This window comes from Aplidium turbinatum, chromosome 1, assembly GCF_918807975.1.
Source record: "Aplidium turbinatum chromosome 1, kaAplTurb1.1, whole genome shotgun sequence".
Lineage (NCBI taxonomy): Eukaryota > Metazoa > Chordata > Ascidiacea > Aplousobranchia > Polyclinidae > Aplidium > Aplidium turbinatum.
The window spans coordinates 47,162,843-47,184,552 of NC_137472.1; the positions used below are offsets into that span (position 1 = coordinate 47,162,843).

Sequence of the window (21,710 nt, forward strand, 5' to 3'; positions counted from 1 at the left end):
CCCACGCGAGCCAGATTTGATAATAAGTGTTCGCGGGCCAACAGCCACAATAGTTTTTCTGAAAACAGCAAGTTGAATTTATATGATTTTTGTGTGTCTGCAGGCCAAAAATAACACATTGTACAACAACAGGCGCGGGCCATACAAAAACGTGTCATGGGCCGGAGTTGGCCCGCGGGCCGGACTTTGGACATCCTTGATTTAATTCAACCCTTTCTGGACTTTTTGCAATGCAAAGTTGCGGATTACAGCATCAAATGATAAAATTTTGCGACGTCTGAATTGATGCACAACATGTAGGCTATAGTTAGGCTTTTCAATCGGTTTTGAGTCATAGGCCTACTGGAGCGCAATACAATTCTTTACAAATTTCAGTAATTGCTAAAACCACGTTCTCAAAGCGCAACCGTTGGAGGTAGCTACCGGAACACAAAAAAAAATCAAAACAAAACTATTTGGAAAAACCTTTTGAAAGTTGCAATCAATGATTCCTTGTGTAAAGATTAGGCCTATGGGGTGGTTCGTTCTGGTTTGCAGCTGAAGTTTGCTGTGTGGCTTTCTGTCAAAAGTACCAACTCATCCAAAATGTCTTGAAAAATGTCATTGTTGTAGCCTACAAATGGTTTAAATTTGTCCACATGCCCGCAACTGCACAACAGACATACGATAAAATTTTCATGGAACTTCAAACTCATCGACGATATGTTTGAGTTTGTTGATACATTTGTCAATTCCAACAACTATCGAATCCTTTGCAATGTACGGTAGAATACATTTCCTTCAAATGATTCAGCTAGTTAAGTGGAGTTATAAAAGCGTTCTGTCTTCAGGAAAAGAAAATCATTTTCTTTTAAATTTATAATTGCCACTGCAACTTTAGCTTGCGAGTAGTAGCCTACTCTTCTCAGCTCTTACTTAGATTACATATTCCTTTAATTTCATTCAATTCATCAGTGAATCTTGTTGAGGACCGTAATCCACACAATGCAAAGCAGTCACAAGTTTAAAGCTGCTAGTTGTAGGCTACTTTAGCATTGACTCAGCTTCCGATCAAGCTATTGTTGGTTCCAAATTAACTTGATGCATTTAAGAAACGTCTTTAGAGCTTCAATTGCAAAAAGGTAATGCAAAGCATTGAGTTTGACTGCACCACGCCTTGATTACCCTCTCGAAGTCAATTTTCTTTGCAAGATGATGGGCTAGGACAGCTTGCTTTAGATTTTTCAGCATTTTTCTTCTGACTGGGCTACAACTTTAAAGATGCCACAAGCTTACAGATAATCAATTACTCCAAAATGATAAGACATTTGAACAACGCTGTCTGTAGGCAACATTATGAATTCCAACTAGATTTAGCCTAAGCAACAACATTCATAAAAAAAACTCAAATAAAAAAAAAACACACTACCTTCCAAAATCACATCATGAGAAGCATGACCAACAAAAGGCTACTTGAGCACACGAAGACAAAATTACATCCAGTTGCAGCAATAATAAAATCAAAAGTTTTAAAACTGTTCGGCCGCACTAAAAGATCACAATTCGGCATCAGCAAAGTTTGCACAGAAGGAACAGTAGAAGGAAAAAGAAAACGTGGCAGACAACCAAAACGATGGCAAGACAACATCCAATCATGGACCGGACTCAACTTGGCGAAACTGGGCGAGCTGGCTCAAAATCGCCACTCTTGGAAGCAAATAACTCATGTTGATGCGCAATCTGCTACAGGCGGAGATGATGACTGATGATGAATTTGATGATGATGATCCATAAACAAAAAATATACAGGATTTACTTTCTTTAATCGTGCTTGGACTGATACCTTTAACTTTCCCAGATAAGTTATGTTGGATACAACATCCTATGCCTGGCCAACGCAGATTTTGAAGTTAAGGTTCAGTTGCCAAGCAAAAATTGTTCAAGCTTAGCTAAAACAGCACCAGTTTTCAAGTTGATACTATCAATACAATCGAAACCGTTCAGTGATACAGAAATCATTTCAGCGTCAGATTTTACGTCTTGAAGCTGTTCAACATCGTCTACCTTAACACGAAAATGATTTGTTCTTGATGAGAAGCATCGAGAGTGACATTTACGATGATTGAGAAATACTTGGAACTACGCACTTCATTTAAGAATTTGTTGATTATTTAGTTGGTACATTTTTAATTTAGTAGCCTACTAAAAATGGGCCCCCTCAAAAGTGCAAAAACAAAAAACTACTCGTTTTTCCTTTACAATGTTTTGGTAGGGGGGAAACTAGCCCGACTTTCCCCCTCTCGGAGCCACTGGGTTTGATCATATTTTACGTTCAGCGACTGGACTACAAGGTTTATTACGTTTTCTGGCTGACTCTTCATGAAGTTGATGTTATGTTATTTTTGTTTTATTTGTTCGATATTTGCAATCAAGTGTTTATTCTTTTGTTTCCAGTGTAACGGTCCAGGAGTAACTGCAGTCCAAGAGTTACCAAGGTTGCCAAATATAGTAATTCATTTTATTTATGAATATAATTGAAATTCCTACTGCTATAATTGAAATTCCTATGCTCAAATTTGTGTTTTCAATAAATGATACTTGTGGCTCAACTAACCCTCACTATGGTGTTAGTTGGCCCATTTGACTGCTCACTTTTGAACGTCTGTTGTGTGGGTCTGGTTGCGGTCGTTCGACAAGGCCCATGCTTCCTACAGACGTTGTTTGATATACGACGGATGCAAAGCACTGTGAATGAAGAAATAAAAACAACTCATACGAAAACAATTTGCAAAAACACGAAAAGTGGCTCTACTAATCCGACCTTCCTAGACACTTAATGGGGATCTGAAATGCTATAGTGAACTATAGAGCGTTAACTTGTCCGCAAGGACAAAGGGGGCAAAGATGTTGACACAGTGGGATAGTTTGTGAAAATGAAGGAGGAGTAATTTTTTTTGCAATCTTATGATGACATCTTTTATGAACAACCCCTAAGTCAATGTGACACTGTTCCGAAGATTCCGAAATTCTTTGGTGTGCTTTAGTCCAAAAAAGTTAGAAAACCACTGACATAAGCTACACCTTTTATTGAGCTAGTGCACATTCGATGCAAAAACATCTATCTTGGCAACTCGTTGCGGTTAAAACTTGTATGACAACCCAAATAGAAAGCATACCAGTACGTCTAAAACAAATATGCCTTAGGCAACAAACACTTCAGTGTTTCAAACATCTTTGCGTGGCAAATATCAGTAGCCTATTTGCATCAATAGGCTACATAAGCTACTAAAGTATAGAAATGTCATGTCTGAAGATAAATTTCAGTGTTTCAAGCTAAGCTGGTGTAAGCAAGGCGATTTCGTAGCACACTTTTGTTCCAGTTCGTTTTGACAAATTGTAGCCTATTTTCTCGGAATGTGATTGCTTCAGATAAGTTTTGCTTGAACGATTTTTTCTCAGTTCATACGGATTAGATAAAAAAGACTGCTTTTTGAGTCATTTGGTGCGAGTTTACAGTTTTGGTATTCTATTCACAATTCAATTTATTTTTTGCTGCTGGCGCAAACATGTAGCCTATAGAACGGCAAAGTAAACATACAAAATGTACTAATAAGTAGCCTACTAACTTATTTAGGAAAATAGAAATGCTTGCATTGAATAAATAACATTGATATAACGTCACAAGTTCTAAGACATGAAAGCCTTTAGTCCAAACTATCTTAGAATAGTTTTTTTAATGTTTAACTGCAGCATTGCATTTATATTATTGTTGTATTATTTTGGAAAAAATGATGAATCACCACAACCATGTACATGTGAAGGTAAATTAGCCTTATCGTCATTCTATTAATTATTATCTGTCCAATGACTTTCAAGATATGGTATTGCTATCATGGCTTCCAGGAGGTGCGGCCTGATTTGTCACATTTAGCAAATTTTGACTGGGGTACCAATACTGCTAACAGTCTGACTGAAATTTTCAGAATCTAATTACAGATCACGCGAAACAGTCTCGAAGCACAATCAAAGAGACAAAGTCAGCAATATTGGAGGAAGATTGGAAGCACAATAAACTACCAGTCGTATTCTACAACAGAGTACCGAAATGTGGAAGTTCAACGACGTTTGTGATGATGAAATCCCTCGCTGCTAAATTGAACTTCACCGTGCTTAACATCAACATGCTGCATTTACACCCCTCCATTTCCGAACAATTCCAGGTAGATTTATGATTAGACTATCTACGGTAACGCGTTTGGCCTAGCTTTATATAGCCTATGTAGTCAAGCAGACACGTTAGGTTATGGTTACCATATGCCAGAGATGTACGTATACGCCGCAGACCTGCGGCGTAGAATTTTTGTTTGTGCTAACGCTTGCGGCCACATTTTTTTGAATAGTTTGCGCTTGAGGCTACGCCGTAAAGTTTTCGCGGTTTTTTAGCGCATAGCGTCAACGCATACTTTTTAATGTATTCTTTTCGCTACAACACGCCAATACCTTCCAGCGCTGCAGTTGAAAGAATGTTTTCAATGAACAAAGACATATTGGAACCAAAACACAGCAAAATGTCAGATGAACACTTTCAGATGCTTGTGTTTCTTCGTGGAAATTCAAAATAAAACTTGTTTGTTTCGAGTGGTTTATACCGTGTGAATGTTTGGCACCTAGCAAACAAAATTAATTTACGCTAGTGTATGCGCTGACGCTGACGCCAACTTTTTTTACAAGTTGCGTTGACGCATACGGCGTATGATTTTTCGAACGTTTGCGTTAACGCTGACGGCGTTAATATTTTTTGTGTGCGCGTACATCACTGCCATATGCCATCCCATTTTACTGTAAATGATTTGTTTACTTTTTGCAAGAAAAATCCTCCTTTTCTGCATTTTGAGGTTTCTTGCTCTTACATTTTTTTCAACAGGATTTTATTTGTATTTGAAGAGCTTAGTTCTAAAAGTATCTAAGTCACATTTTGCAAAAATCGAGTTGAGCATTGCTAAGAAATGCTTGCAGTCGCGTAAGTCCACCCGAGCAAAACTGGAGCTAGAAAAAGTGGCAAAGTCCCTGTGCGACAGGTTGCAACCAATGCGGCAAACGGATTTTTTGTGCTAAAAGTACTTAAGTCACTTGAGTTTGTGGAAAAAGTACCTAAGTCCTTTTTGACCAATGAGATGAAGCCATTTTATCACGTGCACTTCCGAGACAACAGCTGATGCTGCAGAAGCTTGTAAACAGCGTTGCCAGATGGTGTTCTACGACACACCAATTTTGAAAAAAAATGGTGTAATTTAAAACTGCTGAGTTCTGAGGGTTTGTTTATTTCTGAAGTACGTTTATCGGCTAATGGCATATGCTACACCATGAGTAGTCCGCCCCGATAGCTCAGTTGGTTAGTGCCTGACTTCTGGAACGAAGAAGCTTCAAGATCAAGCGGCACTGGTTCGACTTTCGGGGTGTGCGCTTTAGCAACGCATTCTAAGGACTGCTCTCCATTCAGCGGCACCTAATGCATGGAATAATTTCCCCGCAATAACACTTCAACAATCGTAATCTTCACTTTGTCAATCTTGGTAACCGGCCCTGCGTCAAGAGCAGTGGTGCCGAAGTAGGGGGATGGGGGGAATATATCCCCCCAATATTTTGGCAGCATCTCCCAATAATATAGAAAAAATATTTGCTATGAAGTTGTACTTCGATTTAGTTGTTTGCAAGCATCTTGCATTGCTGTTGTTTTTCTTATATTGATGTTTGATCACAGTTCTAAATTGTCTTGGATTTGACGCTAGACAATGAAGGACCTTCATTGAAGGTATTAAGGACGAGTTGGACAAAGGGCCACCGGGCACGGCACTGCAGTAATGCTTATGAGGAGACTCATTGTTTTAATCTCCTGTGCAGGCCTTGTGTCTCTGGTATGCAATGGATTAATCTCCTGCGTTTAATCGCAGCTCCTAACTATAGTGTCTGCTGTTCTAATCTAAAAGAGCTTACCAGGCATTGTCCGAGTTGGAAAAACCTCTTTATTCTCAAATGCTTCAGCTGATTAAGATCCTCTTGGATTGCCCGGTAAGCATGGTGCTTGTAAGATGTCATCTTTCAATCTTCGTAGATTGCAAACCTTTCTGAGAAATACTTTGGGACAGGAGAGGTTGAATGCTAATATTATTTGCAACATTCACCAAAATATTCTTAATGACATCAGCATAAATGACATTGCTGATGAGTTTTCAATGTGCAATACCGTAAGACGACAAGTGGAATGGACGACAAGTGGCTTCTCGTGCCCCCATCCTGTGAGTAACATCTGCACCCAAGCAGATGCCGAACGAAACTTGTCAACCAAGAGCCTCCACCCGGACGGCACAGCTGCAAGGGGCAATTGATAAGTTCAGACGCCCCACCATTCTGCAGCTCAACATAGAAGGCTACACAACAAGCAAGATCAAAGTTGTGGAGCAGCTTGCCCATACCAACCGGGCACTCGTCATCCTCCTCCAAGAGACCCACTGCACCTCTGCAGATAGGCTAGCTATTCCCAACTACACGCTAGCCCTGTCTACCTTAAGCAGGAAGCACGGCATTGCCACGTTTGTGCATGAGAGCCTGAAGTGGACCTTTGTCGACCAATCTCCAACTGATGCCGAGATTGAGTGGGTGTGCATTTGTATCTCAGACAACAACATCGTCAACATCTACAAGCCCCTACCCACGCGAATGTTGCCACCATCCCTTCCAACGTTCCCCTCCCCCACTCTCTACGCTGGCGATTTCAATTGCCAGCACATCGACTGGGGCTACAGCAACACAAGCAGCGACGGAGAATTGCTGGCTGACTGGGCCTCTACAAACCATCTTGCCCTCCTATTCAATCCAAAGGAACCAGCCAGTTTCCACTCCGGCCGCTGGGGAACAAGGACAAACCCTGACTTGGTCTTCTCGAGCGTCGACAGCTCTCTTCCAGACAGACGTGTGCTTGAGAAGTTCCCGCGGTCCCAACACCGGCCGTCCCTCATCATCGCCCCAAAACTTGTGGCTCCTGTCCCGAGTTCACCGGTGAAGCGATGGAACTTCAAAAAAGCCGATTGGAATCAATACAGCCTCCTGACCAATGAGTCTGCTGCAAAGTTACCATCGACTGAAACATGCAACGCAGACGAGGCATACCAGGACTTCTGCAATGCCATAATAACTGCGGCAAAGGCCGCAATACCACGTGGCCATCGAACCAGTTATACACCATGCTGGGACTCTGAGTGTGAAGCTCTCTATCGCTCATACCTAGCCGCCACAAGTGGTGCTGCTTTGGCGTATGGGTTGTAGGTGGTCGAATAGTGTAAGCATTGTAGAAGTAGTATAATAATTCAAAGTACACACAATTTAACATTAATTGACAATGGTAGAAGCTAATACAAATTAAGGTCACCAGGGTAGGCCAGGTTACACACACAGCAATACTACTTAATAGAATAAATGTCCTTAATCAATAGTCCGGGTTCAACCTTGTAGCCATGTTCCGATTTCCGAATGTCATTTCTTTATTGTCTTTTGTGCATCGCTTTCCTTCACTTCATTCCACGTCCGATCGCTGAGTTGTTGTTTTCAAAAGTCCCTGTTTAGTATTCATCCGCGGCGCGAGCCACGTTCCAGCCTTGGCGACCTCTAGCGGACAGAACTATTCAGACGCAGGCAGAATTGTAAAGGGGAACGCCACACTGCTTCTAACACCGCCGCCACTAGACTACTTGAGCGGCTGGACACAAAGAAGCTTGAGCGATGGAATGAAGCTGTCCAAACCATCGACTTCTCACACTCAATCCGCAAAGCATGGAGCATCATCAACAACCTCACTGGGCACACAGCAAACTCCCCTCGTCAGTGCCCCGTTTCTGCAAATGCCATCGCTTCTCAGCTAGTGCAGAACGGGGTCTACAAGACAAAGGACCGCAAGGCATCCCGCCTTGTTGCCAAGGAAGTATCTTTCCTGTGGCGAGTGGAAACACCACAAGAAGAAACAATCTCTGGAGACTTCACTCCAGAGGAATTTGCCACCGCCCTCCGCCTAGTGAGACCACACAAGTCTCCAGGGCCCGATAAGATCTGCCCTGAGCTTGTGCTACATGCTGGCCCTGCCCTAAAGTCCTGGTTACGTAGATTCCTCTCTTCCTGCCTGCACCACCTCACAATCCCAAAAATCTGGAGGAGAGCTCTAGTAGTTGCGATCCCTAAGCCTCACAAGCCACCAGAGGACCCAAGGAGTTATCGTCCGATATCCCTCCTCTGTGTTCCTTTTAAGATCCTCGAAAGACTGATCCATGCCCGCGTCAACCCAATCATCGACCCGCTCCTTCCAAAAGAGCAAGCTGGGTTTCGGGGCGGAAAATCCACCGTAGATCACGTCACACTCTTAACCCAAGACATCAAGGATTGTTTTAAGGCAAAAAAGAAGGCCGGCGCTGTCTTTCTAGATCTCACAGCTGCCTATTGGTCACAGCGGTAAACCATAATCTCTTTGTGGGAAAATTGTAACATAAGATTCCCGAATCCGTTCGTCTGAATGTAATGACCGAACAAGAAACACTCCTTTGAAACGTCTATTCAAACTTGTATTTCTGTAAAATTAGCCCGCGGCTATCGAAATCGAGATGCAACGCCGTACACCTCTAAAAAACTGTCACTACAGAACAAACTACTTAGATAAAAGACGGAAAATTTGTCCAGCTAGCAAGCACCAAGCAAACAGTTAAACTTGCGACTGACTTCCAACAAACAATTTTACGAATGACTAGAATAATTTGCGATATCTCAAATGCACGTACACAGTAACTGTGACGCAATAATGAAAGACATTGTCACGCAATTCAAACCCGTGTTCAAAGCGGCTGATGCAATATTTCATCAGGTCTTACGAACGATGGTGCAATATTTGGACATTTTCTAGCAATTTCCATGACGTAAGATGCCAGCTAGGTTAAGTAGACCATAACGGTTTTTATATGACGTTTGATTTGGTGAACAATCGGCTGGAACATAGCGGCCCCTAGTTATAACAGTCTGACATGGCATAACTAAAAAAGAATTGACGACAATTGTGAGCCAATGAATAAAAACACACGATACACAAATTGTTTGAATCACTCACGTTTAAGTTAATACGTAAATACAAAGGGCATGCAAAGAATGAACAACAATACGAATAATACACGACGATACATGAAATTGGTACCATAGGTACACGCTAAAATGACGCTATGTACAATGGTTGCGATAATAACCGATTGTTTTGTGTTTTGGGCTCAGACAAGTGTCGGCCACCGCAGACAAAACCAGGCTTCCCTTTCCTAATTTGTGGAACTACCTCATGCACCCTCCCAAGTTGATACTTCCCACGTTTACCAATGTCTTGGAGAGAACTTACCACTACAAGTTGACCAGAACAGCACTACTGGTGTACGTAAGCAGTTCAATAAAATTAGGCTTACGAATTGAAGAGTCCAAAATGTGAAAAAAGTATTTGGTCATATCGGCCACGAAACCAAACCTTTCAAGCCGAAATCTAGCCAAGAGATCTGCCAGAGAGTTTAACAAGTCAGGACCCAAAAACATTACATCATTAACACAAGTTCCTCGAAATTTAGACTTGCCATCGTAAACCATACGCTTTTTTAATTGTGACGTCACAAAGTATGGTAAATACCATTCAAATCCCTTTACATTTTCTGCTTCACCAGCACGCTCAATATAGCCATTAGATTTAAGATCCTTCATGGTGTCAGTAAGGAAATCACAAAGTTCAGGTTGTTTTAAAGCCTTCTTCCTTAAAGCAGCAGCTCTATCTGACGCCAACACAAAATTGTTAGGTAGATCATATCTTCCTTCAACGAAACAGGTATCTCAAATCGACCATCTTTCAACTCAATATTCGGTTCGACAAGTTCTCTAGCCAAAATATCATTGCGAGACAATTCACAGGTTTCATTTTGCAAGGTCAAATCCTGAATGACTTTATTCAGGTCTGCTATTTCCATATCACGAGACTCAATTTTACGCTGAAAGCCAGAGATGACATCCGACTCTGAAGACGTCTGCACTCTGCACACATTTGCAACGCTTTCATCTAAGGGTGACTTACCACCACAAGCCAACCAACCGAGAGGAGTGAGTAAAGCATGCGGTTCACTACGATTTTCACCAACACGTTCTTCTTTTGCCCACATCAAATAAGCGTTGTCGTTGCCAATTAGTACATCTACAGTACTACAATCATTCAAATGAAACATATTCACGTCATGAAAATGACGGAAACCACTTAAATCCTGTTTATGCGGTAAAGTTTTAACATCGTCAGCCCAAGCTGGGTTAACCACCGAGGTTATATCACAAAACAGTTCATCTGTCTCTAACGACTGGATGTTGAGTTTAACAAGGTTAGCACAAGTAGGTTTCTGACCAGCCAGAGTATTCATTTTAAACGACGCTTTATCATACGGTTTAAGGCCAAGTTTGCACACCAAATCACTCGAAACAAACGTCAACTGCGAACCAGGATCATGCTGACAATACACCAACTTCGATTTGCCAGTCATTGGATTCAAAACACGAGCAGCAGTAACGCGATTAAAGGCTGCTTTAACATTTCCAATCTTAACATTACGCACAGGAACTCTGGCACCAGCATCACCTTTGCCGATCGAACCAGAGAATCACGTGACGTCACATAAAAATCATGCAGAAGAAACTAGTGTTTCCTATCGTTGTTAGGGCCACACTTACGACAGTTATTTGCATGAACGCAATCCCTAACCATATGCTGGCGCAAACAATTCAAGCATTTGCCAGCTTTCACAATGACATCTCTCCGATCTTTAGGTGTCAAGCGCAAAAATTCTTTACAATTAGACAAAAAATGATATTCAACTTGACCACGTGACGAACAACAAATGCATGCCAGCATGTCACTACGTCTGGCCACACCACCGCGCGGTGCGCCAACTAACAGGGGCGGCGCCAGCCAAAAATGAGTGGGGTGGACAAAAATATTTCAAGGTAATACACTACCGTAAAGTATGGTCACTAAGATTACCGATTGCGATGTGATTCACTGCAGCTCGGTTGTGAAATTTATTGAAAAATAAACAATGGAAATTGAAAGGGGGCAAAAGTTCGTTTTCCATTGAGCAGACTATAAATTATGAACAAAAGAATAGAATGGGGCCAAACGCTCCCATACATTTCCTCTGCAGTCCCTAGAATTGCCGACTACGATCTTGGTGTTAGCAAGCTTGTCCTTATTTTATGTCATGGAGCTGCTGCAAACTGCAATGATAGGCGGCCTCATAAAAATTTATTTGGTGGCCCCATAAACAGAATTTAAAAAAACCTGGCTATTACCCAATAATACCCATAGCCATAGGTTAAGAATCACTGCATTAAAGTTTTCTTGCGCTCGCAGGTCAGTTTAAAAGCTTTCACCAATTTATGAGGACTAGTGTTGTCGGCAATGTCTCACTCACTACTGATCTGAACCAGATGTTCAAGTCTTTGTGATGACATGGCAGGTTGCAGATAATTGTTTACCGTCTTAACTTTGCTGTGGACACGTTCACAAGATGCCACAGTCATGGGCAAAGTAGCAATAGTGGTAATAATATGAAACAATTCGCTGTACAAATGATTTAAGATCGTTTTGTCCACACAGTTTCAAAAGTGAAGGCAAACACAACCACGCGGTCTTGGTCAATCTACTTTGGTGCTTTTAAAATTCTAGTTTCCACTTGTGACAATTAGCTGACCTCAAAAAAAGAAGATCCTAATGCTGCCCAACCTGATTTTCATCGAAATTATAGAATTTGACAAAATATTCAACTTTAGGCAAATCTGATGGAGACATGTGCATGAACTAAAATGCAGCTGCATTTGACATTAATTCAGATGCTTGATCCGATTAACGCTTTTTAAGTTCATTTAGCATTCTGTCAAAGGATAAAGAAAAATTTCTTCTTAACTTTTCTGAAAAGGATTAAGATTCACTCCACGGAAGACTGTTGCAGCCTATCAATAATATCTGACCATCTCAGAAATGGCTTTGGGTGTAGCGGCAGCGCTTATAGCCGTCGTGGTGGTTTCACTGGTAATTTGATTTCTATCCGCAAACAGCGATGAGTTGAAATCCAATTTGTAAAACCCTTCCTCTGAATGCAGTGAGTCAAATGCTCTTGTCAAGTCGTTGATAGCAGCAACTCCAGTGGTGAGATCCATTTCTTCACTTTTTAAATAATCTGAAACCTGTATACTTAACGAAAAGCATTTATGAGGAATAAGACTAGCAGTAACAAATTCAGTTTGCTTGATGCGGAACAACAAACCAGTAGCTACACCCAGGCGTGGATTTATGGGGGGGGGGGGGGGGGGGGCAGGGGACCCGGGCCCCCCCGAAATTTTGTGAAAAATTGTATGTTTCCGCATCAAATGGTTTGATATGCTTCTAAACAGCTGATATTAGTCCCTCGGCATCACAATTGATGAAAATGGTTGTTTTAATGTCTATTTTCTAGCATATCGTATATGTCGTAGTATCATTGTTCATATCTGTTTAGCTTTTTCTTTCTTTTTAATTGATTTTCAAATTTTCTGGCCCCCCCCCGCGAAAAAACTTTTAGATTCGCGCCTGGCTACACCATCACCTTCGCTTGACATTTGTTGGAACATTGACAGCAGTGCTTGATATAGGCTACATTAGTAATAACATCCAGATCATCTGAACGTGCAGACCATCTATAAAGTAACCTATCAGATAACGAGTGCAATGCAATTTTTCCAGACGTGATTCCCTCCTTTTTCAAATGCTCTTTATACAAAAAATGTCTCTTAGGAGACAATCCATAAAGTGGTAGATGTTACCAATTGTTTCAAAAATTGTTTTTACTGTCGCTACGTTTTCAACACTGTGCCCAAGCACAAGATTTAATGGTTGTGCAAAACAATGAAAGTATACCGACAGTTTGGGACCCGCTGCAACTAGGTGTTGCTGTGCACCTTCATCCTTGCCTGACATGTTGATGGCCCCATCAAAACCTTTGCCTATTGGGCCTTACAAAGCTTGTGTCTCATCTGTGATAAAAGCCATCACCTCAAAATGGTAAAATTAGACTGCAATCAATCAATACAACAGAGCGATAACAATGAAGATTCTTCATTTCTTCGTATGTTAATGCTGCAAAAGTAATTCATACGGTACGTAAGAAGTTGAAATTAATTTATGACGCAGTCACTAGGCCCCCCTAACCCCCTGCATACACCCCCCAAGTTTTCTCATCGGATCTCGACGAATTACAAAATTGACCCTAAATAGGACTGGGGTGGACATGTCCACCCCAGTCCACCCCGTGGCGCCGCTACTGCGCCAACAGCAGTCGAGTACTGCGAACTCCCTGACATCACATCATCGTGGGGTTTTACCGACGTCTGCCTAACCGGACAAGAAGGCAATTTTCCTTTGCCAAACTTTTTAAAATGCTGCGACTCACCAGAATCGCCCATTAGCATAATGCTAAAATCAGTCGACTTACGCGTTTCCTCCCGTACTACAAATTCAAACAAACTCTGAAAAGTAGGCTCATCAGTACCACCATACTGATCACCTAAAAAGTCAAGATAACGCTGCTTAGCGTCAAACGGGAGTCGCTTAGCTAAATCCAAAACAAAACCTCCTTCCAATTTGTCACGCTGACCATAAGTTTGCGCGTAAAGCAGACACTGCGACAATTCATCTTTAAACTCTTTCAAATCACTGGAAAAGATCGAAGTCAATTTGCTACCATAGCGATACTTTCTAATTTCCGGTTCGGCGAAAAGACCTCCACGAACCCCAAAACGCTGGGACAAGCGAGCTAACGACATTTCTATCCTGTCTTCTTCTGACAAGCCAGGAGTGTCGGAAACCAAATTAGCAATCGTTTGCGCAGCTGTTCTAACACAAGCTGCTTGTAACAAAGTCAAACGAGTTCCTTTAAAGGGTGAAGCTGCCATTAAGGCCGTAACACGATTTTTAAAGAAGATAAATGGCATATTATTACCATCGTAACCAATCAAGGCCGCCTTATCGAAAAACGTCCTACTATTTTGGTATTCAAAAAAGCAATCCTGTTGTTGAGAACTCGATTTAGCGGAAGAAGACAAACTATATCCCTTAAGGAGTTGAGGGGGCTCAGTCACATGCACAACCCGATCACGCTCCTTACACACATTAAAGTCGGGAGACGCGATACGCCTCTCACAACCACCCAAATTACGTGTTGCTGGGCGATCAAAACCTAGCGGCGCAGAAAACTGTGAAGGGGGCAAAGCATTACTGCTAATGGTGGCCCCGTGACCTGTACGCTCTGGGGGAGGAGTTCGGTTATAATTCACAGGCCTTGGCTCTACAGCATTCGGAAGACCCTTAGCCGCGGCCCCGAGACCTCCTGAAACAGCTGGAAAACGTGTGGATTTTACTGGACCACTTACGGATTGGACAGGTGTCTGGAAAAGGTTATCTAAACTTAACCGCGATTGATGTTCACTTCTGGAATGCCTAGAAGATCCCTTCTTAGAGCTACGCCGGGAGCCCACATCTGATCGATATTCACCCAAAGCTACCTCTTTACGTTGTTCAGCCCTCAACTGTGCGTCTTTGAGTGCGAACTCAGCAGCTCTCGCTTCGGCTTTCGCGGCAGCCTCAGCTCGTACGGCCTCAGCTCTCGCGGCGGCCTCAGCAGCTCTCGCTTCGGCCTCAACTCGTATGGTCTCAGCTCTCATGGCGGCCTCAGCAGCTCTCGCTTCGGCGTCAGCTTGTATCTGGAGCTCCTCTCGTCTTAGCTGCAGGTTAATTTGTGCAACTATCCGTGACGAGCTCACAGACATCCTAGTGCTTACATTTGAGGCGCTATCCTCAGGATGTATGTCAGCATCCAACCTATCTGAGAACTCACTTTCTTTTTGTTCGAAGTTATTTTTTAACGAGTTAAATTCGGGATCTACCCTATCACGAAGTTCTGCCAAGATTGCAGAGTTAAAAATTTTAGTCAAAAGAGCATGGAAATGCCGTAATTCCTCTTCCAAAGTAGAGAACTTAGATCTAAAAATTAACAGTTCCTGCTTATCACTCAAAGAACCTAGGGCTACAGAAAGTTCCCCAATTTGAGTCAAAATATCCCGTCTAAGATGCCGGGCCTCTCGAACTGACTTAGCCTCATCGTTACTGGGTCCCTCCCCAGAATGACCTGCCCGACCGCAAAGAACACCATCAGGCTTAAACTCAGTCGAGTCGACGGCGGTCGAGTCCCTGTCGCCACCGAGTGTAGACATATTAAATGTTGGGGCTAAATTTAACAATTAAAAAAATTAAGTTACACAAACACACAAAATTAAGTTATAAAAAACTTAACTGCAAATACCGTAAAAATACAAAAAGAATTTAAATGCACGAAACCGTAGTTGTACGGGTATATGAAGTCCTAGAGTTCCACAAAACTTGCTTGGGTTCGTTCATTTGAATCTTCAAGCACAGATCGATTGTCTTTAATCTTTTTTCTTCAAATGAATGTCAATGTTGTTTTTTCTTCAGAACCAACAAAGAAACGCCTTTAATTTTTAACTTGAAGTTCTTCAGTACCAATTGAGAAGAAATGTCTTTAATTTTCTTTTGCTTCTGTAGACTACCAACCAACAAGATCTTCTTTTATTATTTTGCTTTAATTTCTTCTTGACCTACCAACCGACAAGAACTCGTCTTTTATTTTTTTTATGCCTTCAAGTGCTTCTTGGCCTACTAGCTAACAAAAACGTCTTTTATTTTTTATGGTCACAGCGGTAAACCATAATCTCTTTGTGGGAAAATTGTAACATAAGATTCCCGAATCCGTTCGTCTGAATATAATGACCGAACAAGAAACACTCCTTTGAAACGTCTATTCAAACTTGTATTTCTGTAAAATTAGCCCGCGGCTATCAAAATCGAGATGCAACGCCGTACACCTCTAAAAAACTGTCACTACAGAACAAACTACTTAGATAAAAGACGGAAAATTTGTCCAGCTAGCAAGCACCAAGCAAACAGTTAAACTTGCGACTGACTTCCAACAAACAATTTTACAAATGACTAGAATAATTTGCGATATCTCAAATGCACGTACACAGTAACTGTGACGCAATAATGAAAGACATTGTCACGCAATTCAAACCCGTGTTCAAAGCGGCTGATGCAATATTTCATCAGGTCTTACGAACGATGGTGCAATATTTGGACATTTTCTAGCAATTTCCATGACGTAAGATGCCAGCTAGGTTAAGTAGACCATAACGGTTTTTATATGACGTTTGATTTGGTGAACAATTGGCTGGAACACCTATGACACCGTATGGCATCGCGGCCTTACTTGCAAGCTGCTTCACCTGCTTCCTGACCGACATATGGTTCATATGATTATGGAACTTGTCAGGAATCGAAGCTTCACCCTCACCTCCGGTAGCTCACGGCGAACCAGACTGAGACGCCTGAAAAACGGCGTCCCACAGGGATTGGTCCTGGCTCCACTTCTTTTCAACATTTACACCCACGACCTGCCAACTACGGTCTCCGCAAAATACGCTTATGCGAACGACCTGGCAATTCTCCACTCCACAAAGTCGTGGGAAAATCTAGAAGACACCTTGAGCCAGGACATGAAAACTCTCACAGCGTATCTCCAGAACTGGCGACTGAAACTCAGTGAAACCAAAACTGTGGCAGCAGCTTTCCACCTCCACAATCGGGAAGCTGATCGTGAGCTACACGTCCAGAACAACGGAAAATCTCTGTTCTTCTGCCCCGAACCAAGATATCTTGGGGTAACACTGGACAGATCGCTCACATACCGCCACCATTTGGTGTCACTGCGCAAGAAACTCACATCCCGCGCTGCGCTACTCAAGCGCCTGGCAGGTTCTAGCTGGGAGCGAGGGCTGACACTTTGCGTATAGCAGCCTTAGCCCTTGTCTACTCTTCTGCAGAGTACTGTGCACCTGCTTGGTGTCGCAGTGCTCACTGCCACAACATCGACACTGCCATAAACAGCACTCTGCGCACAGTGACCGGATGCCTGCGTCCCACACCATTGGACAATCTCCCCATTCTCGCTGGCATCCAACCCGCTGAGCTTCGTCGCGAAGAAGCCACTCTGTCGCTCGGTCGACGGGGACTGGAGCCTAACCACCTTCTTTACCACAAGATCTCTGCTCTCCCAAATGAGCACCCCCGTCGACTGAAATCAAGACACCCATCGTGCCAGCCGCTCAACTTCTTATCAATGAAGCTGATGTACAAGACATCTCTGCGGCTGCTTGGGCGGACCATAAATGGAATTCTGAATGGAAGTCAAACGCCACCAGACTCTATTCGTTCATCCCCGACGCCGACACACGCCCCATCGGCCTAACACTACCTAGACAGGCATGGGTGCGCTTCAACCGTCTCGTACGGGCGTCGGGATTTTCCGCTCAACCATGCACCAATGGGGAATGGCGTCTTCCTCCTCCTGTGAATGTGGTGCCGAGGAACAGACCGCAGATCATATCATCAATGACTGTTCCATCTTCAAGCCACCTAACGGAGTGGAAGGTCTGCGTGTCATGGATGATGAAACCAAAGACTGGCTGCTCTCTGGCAGGCTTCCAGTGTAGTCCGGGAACATCGTGAATCTGGGGTGGTAAAAGGATAGACCCTCGGCCCCAGAGGCTCACACGACGACCACGACGACCGTAAGACGCAACATGTTCGGTTGTAACAAGTTCTTGTTAAGTGTTTGAAAGTTATTATTTTTGTCATAATTTTGCAGATGGTCTTCTGTAGCTTCGATTGTTTTCAGTATCCAGACTAGTGACTTTGTGTTATAGTGCACTAAGTGTAGTGATTCTAGTGAAGGAGAGAGAGGACAAGCAGAAAAGTATAACTTCTTTTTTTTTTTTTTGAAAAACTAAGTATTCGTTGGCAGGTCATTAAGTTTGAATCCTGCTGGGGGTACCAATTTTTCTTTGACTGCTGCAAGAAAAAGAAACAAGCATTAACAAGCGCACTGGTAGCACTTTTATCTCCATGATTTCTTATCTGTAGCCTATAGGGGAAGCTTGGGTTAGTTGAGCCACTGGGTTAGTTGATCCACCCCTTTTAATTCTTAAATGTGGTGAGGTAACCATATTTTATCGTCATGTGATCTTAAAGTTTTTCATCGCGTGGTCTCCCGTCTGGTTTGAGTTGACGATTGATATTATTTGTGGTTAGAGATGTAAAAAAACGTTTTTTTTTTGTTTTTAAAAAAAACGAGCTCGTTTTTTTTGTTTTTTATCGTTTTTTTTTGTTTTTTATTCGTTTTTTTTGTTTTTTTTACCTATTTTGACATTAAACGTCACAATATGCAGCAGTTAGGGTAAACTCATTGCAATAGCGTCTCTTTCAACAAAGAAGCAGTCTCATAACTCGTATAACTTACTTTAAATCAGACTATATGTCTGGTATAGGCCTATTTTTTCATTGCAATTTTGTAGATCCCAAGTCTCAACACACGAGCCATAAAGATTTCTCACTGTCTCAAATAGTAGTAACAGTGTCCTATGGTTGGCACATCTCAAGTATTGTCTGTAATTTGGTCGAGCCAGTTGTTAAATGCAGTACCACACTCGTGTACAGTTTCGAAGCCACCTGGGATTTTGGTTAATGGGCATGTTAAGACTAGGTGGTCAGTGTCCTGTTTTTCTACTTAACAAAGGCACTTTTGACCTGCACTCCACACCTTTTCCAGTGCAACGCCAAGAGGTTGTTCCAGTTGATGTGCATTTGGTGCAAACTTGATGAAAATCACACAAGCGGTTCTCGAGTTATAAGTGAAGTAACCTTAGCCACTAGGTGGCTTCATAGATAAGGAGCAATAGAAAAATGGCAATATCTCAAGAACCGCTCAACATATTTGGATATTTTTTACCTCTACCCCATGTTTTCTGGGGTGGGCTATCTGTTTATGAACATTAAAACAAGTTTTGGCGACTACTTTTTCAGGTAAAAAGAAATTAACCTCTTGTCGTTACGCACCAATAAAACCATGATGCAAAACTTTAAAAAAAATTTTTTTTTAATCGGGTAGAGGAAAGATTGATGAAAAGTTTGGCAAAAGCAGTGTTGTGCTAAAACCCCAACTTTCAGCCCAAATCACATTTAAATGTAGTGAAAGATGGAAGCATTTTGATGTTTTTTATTTTCCCTGAAGAGGTTCAATACTCCTTTGTAATGTCATAGTCATGTTTTTTTTCCCTTAATCACACCATTGTGCTGTCATAGACATTTTTAAAAGAAGTATGGTTGCACTTATCCATCCAAATTGAACTACTGTAGTTTTCAGGACTTTGAGACTTTATCACTTTTCTGTTTTTGCCAAACTTTTTATCAATCTTTCCTCTGCCCAATAGAAAAAAAATTAAAGTTACGCATCATGGTTTTATTGGTGGGTAACGACAAAAGGTCAATTCTCCTTTTTACTCCAGCGTAGTTCCCAAATAAAATAAGTTTTCATCTTTGATGTTTGTTTTGTATCTTTATTCTGCATTGCGGTAGCCTAATATGGGTAAAACTTTATTCTTGTCAGGAAAAGTATTATGAAGCATTTATTCACTATGTGAACACTGAGCAGTGCTGAAAAACTTCACTTTAAAGGGAAATTTTCTTCATTCATGGTTGGTAGTTACTAGCAATAGTTAACATGGGTGGTGGGCATTTGAAAGGAACATTAACCTAAACCTTTTCTGACAAATTCACTTACTTTTGACAGCTAAAAATATCAGTGATAAGATCTCTTGCATTATGTCACAAATGATCTGCAAGAAGCATCAATAACAAAGTGTCTAAGACCTTACAACACACGAAAAGAATACTTCTGTTTCAACATTTATAAAGCATATACATCGTTGTTAAGCTATCAGTTTAAAAACATGTTTAAACAAGCTATTGGCAATAGCTTGCATTAGTAAATTACCACAAACAAGGTAATGTGTGTTCTGAATACTGCCATCTTGTTTTTGCCAAAATTTCGTCAACCCATTGAGTGTGTACAAAAATAACCAGTAGGCCTACCGGTATACTAACATCGTAGGCTACCTTCCATAAAGGGCACTTCCATAAAAGGAAAAATAAATTAACTCATCTACATTATGTCATGTATCAAATTGCATTAATTCAATGTTTGTCAGGTCTACTGCCACAAACATGCCTGAGAATGAAGAAGAAAGTGAAACAACGAAGGTTATAGGGCTATGCAAAAAACATATGCTGCTGCCAAGCACACACACTTTGGAATTTCAGCACACCAATAAAACCAATTTTACTAGTTTAATGTTTTTCAAGAGCACTATAATGAAACTAAGCTGCAAATTGTAAAAAATTTGCAACTTTTCCAGAAAAATATGAAAAAAAACAAAAAAAAACAAAAAACGCGTGTTTTTTTTGGCCCAAGTTTTTTTTGAAAAAAAACACGTTTTTTTAAAAAAAAACGGTTTGTTTTTTTTGCATTTACAACTCTATTTGTGGTGCTGAAGTTAAAAAGTTGTGTTTTGACCTTGGAAAGTAGATTTTAAAAATAGAGGTAGGCCCTATGTCCAATAATATTTTTTTTGCTTGTTTACTGAGACAGTTTCATTTAATTTGTTTGGTAGCTTACCAAACAAGCTACGTTCTGAATAAAAAGCGGCATGGTGTGCCATGAAGTTTTGCTGTAGTTTTAACATTTTCATGGCGGTATAGTTAAGGTGTTAGTTGAGCCACTGCTTTCGGTGTTAGTTGAGCCAGTGTATAAAAGGCGTTATAATGCTTACAATACCTTCAAACACCTTACATAGATTGCAGCCGTTGGATAAGTCTGTTTACGGTCCAATAAATCTCTTTGAACTACATAGAACTCAACAAAAGCTCATAAACGTGGTCAAGCTATAATGAAATGGTGTTATTTGGATGCCAGCAATACCTTCATTATTTTATCTGCAAATTGAGTTACGAGCGACTCTTGGAACAATTGTTAACCTGTTTTCATACATTGATATTATTACTTTAAATATAAACTAAGGCTTGGAAAAGAAACGTGATTAAATTTGTGTTTTCAAAAATAATAAATGAGGCTCAACTAACCCCAGGCTGTGGCTCAACTAACCCTTACCGTGGTGTTAGTTGAGCCATTTGACTACTAGTTTTTAAACACCTGTGGACCCGGTTGTCGTTGTTCGATAAGGCTTGTACTTCCTACCAGGGGCGTATCCTCAATGGAAGCAAGGGAAGCATTGCTTCCCCTGTCAAAATTGAAAAAAGAGAAGCTGATATTTTTCAGTAAAACGATTTCGTAATTTCTTTACCTAAATGCAATTTAGAACGGTTTTTAACTCATGCCCCACGTATGATTTTGAACTCGGTTTTAATTTTAAAAAAGTTGGAAGCCAACGGAAGCGAAGATTCGTATTGCATCCGTTGCTCTCGTTTTTGCAATAAGAAGAAACAAGTTTGAAAGAAAGGAAAAAAGCAGCGCAAAGTTTTCGCAATTTACGTTTCTTTTAACTAATCGCTGGAAGCGATTTAAAAATTGCTTCCAGTCGCGAAGTTGCCAGATTAGCCAAATTCCGCGAATTAGTTTTTTTTTAAATAACTTTTCAAAATGCATGATAATCAATATTTTTCTAATATTGTA

General features: G+C 41.3%; 1 protein-coding gene across 1 annotated transcript in view; it reads left to right on the plus strand.

Annotated features, from left to right (window-relative positions):
- Positions 1–3,618: 3,618 nt before the first annotated feature.
- The window catches only part of LOC145781360 (uronyl 2-sulfotransferase-like), an 87,565-nt gene continuing 69,473 nt past the window's right edge, over positions 3,619–21,710 (plus strand). Inside the window, exons 1-2 of the mRNA XM_082593146.1 lie at positions 3,619–3,800; positions 3,976–4,199. Of these exons, the coding sequence (XP_082449272.1) occupies positions 3,674–3,800; positions 3,976–4,199 (351 nt within the window). The 5' untranslated portion in view covers positions 3,619–3,673. The remainder of the gene's footprint in view (positions 3,801–3,975; positions 4,200–21,710) is intronic.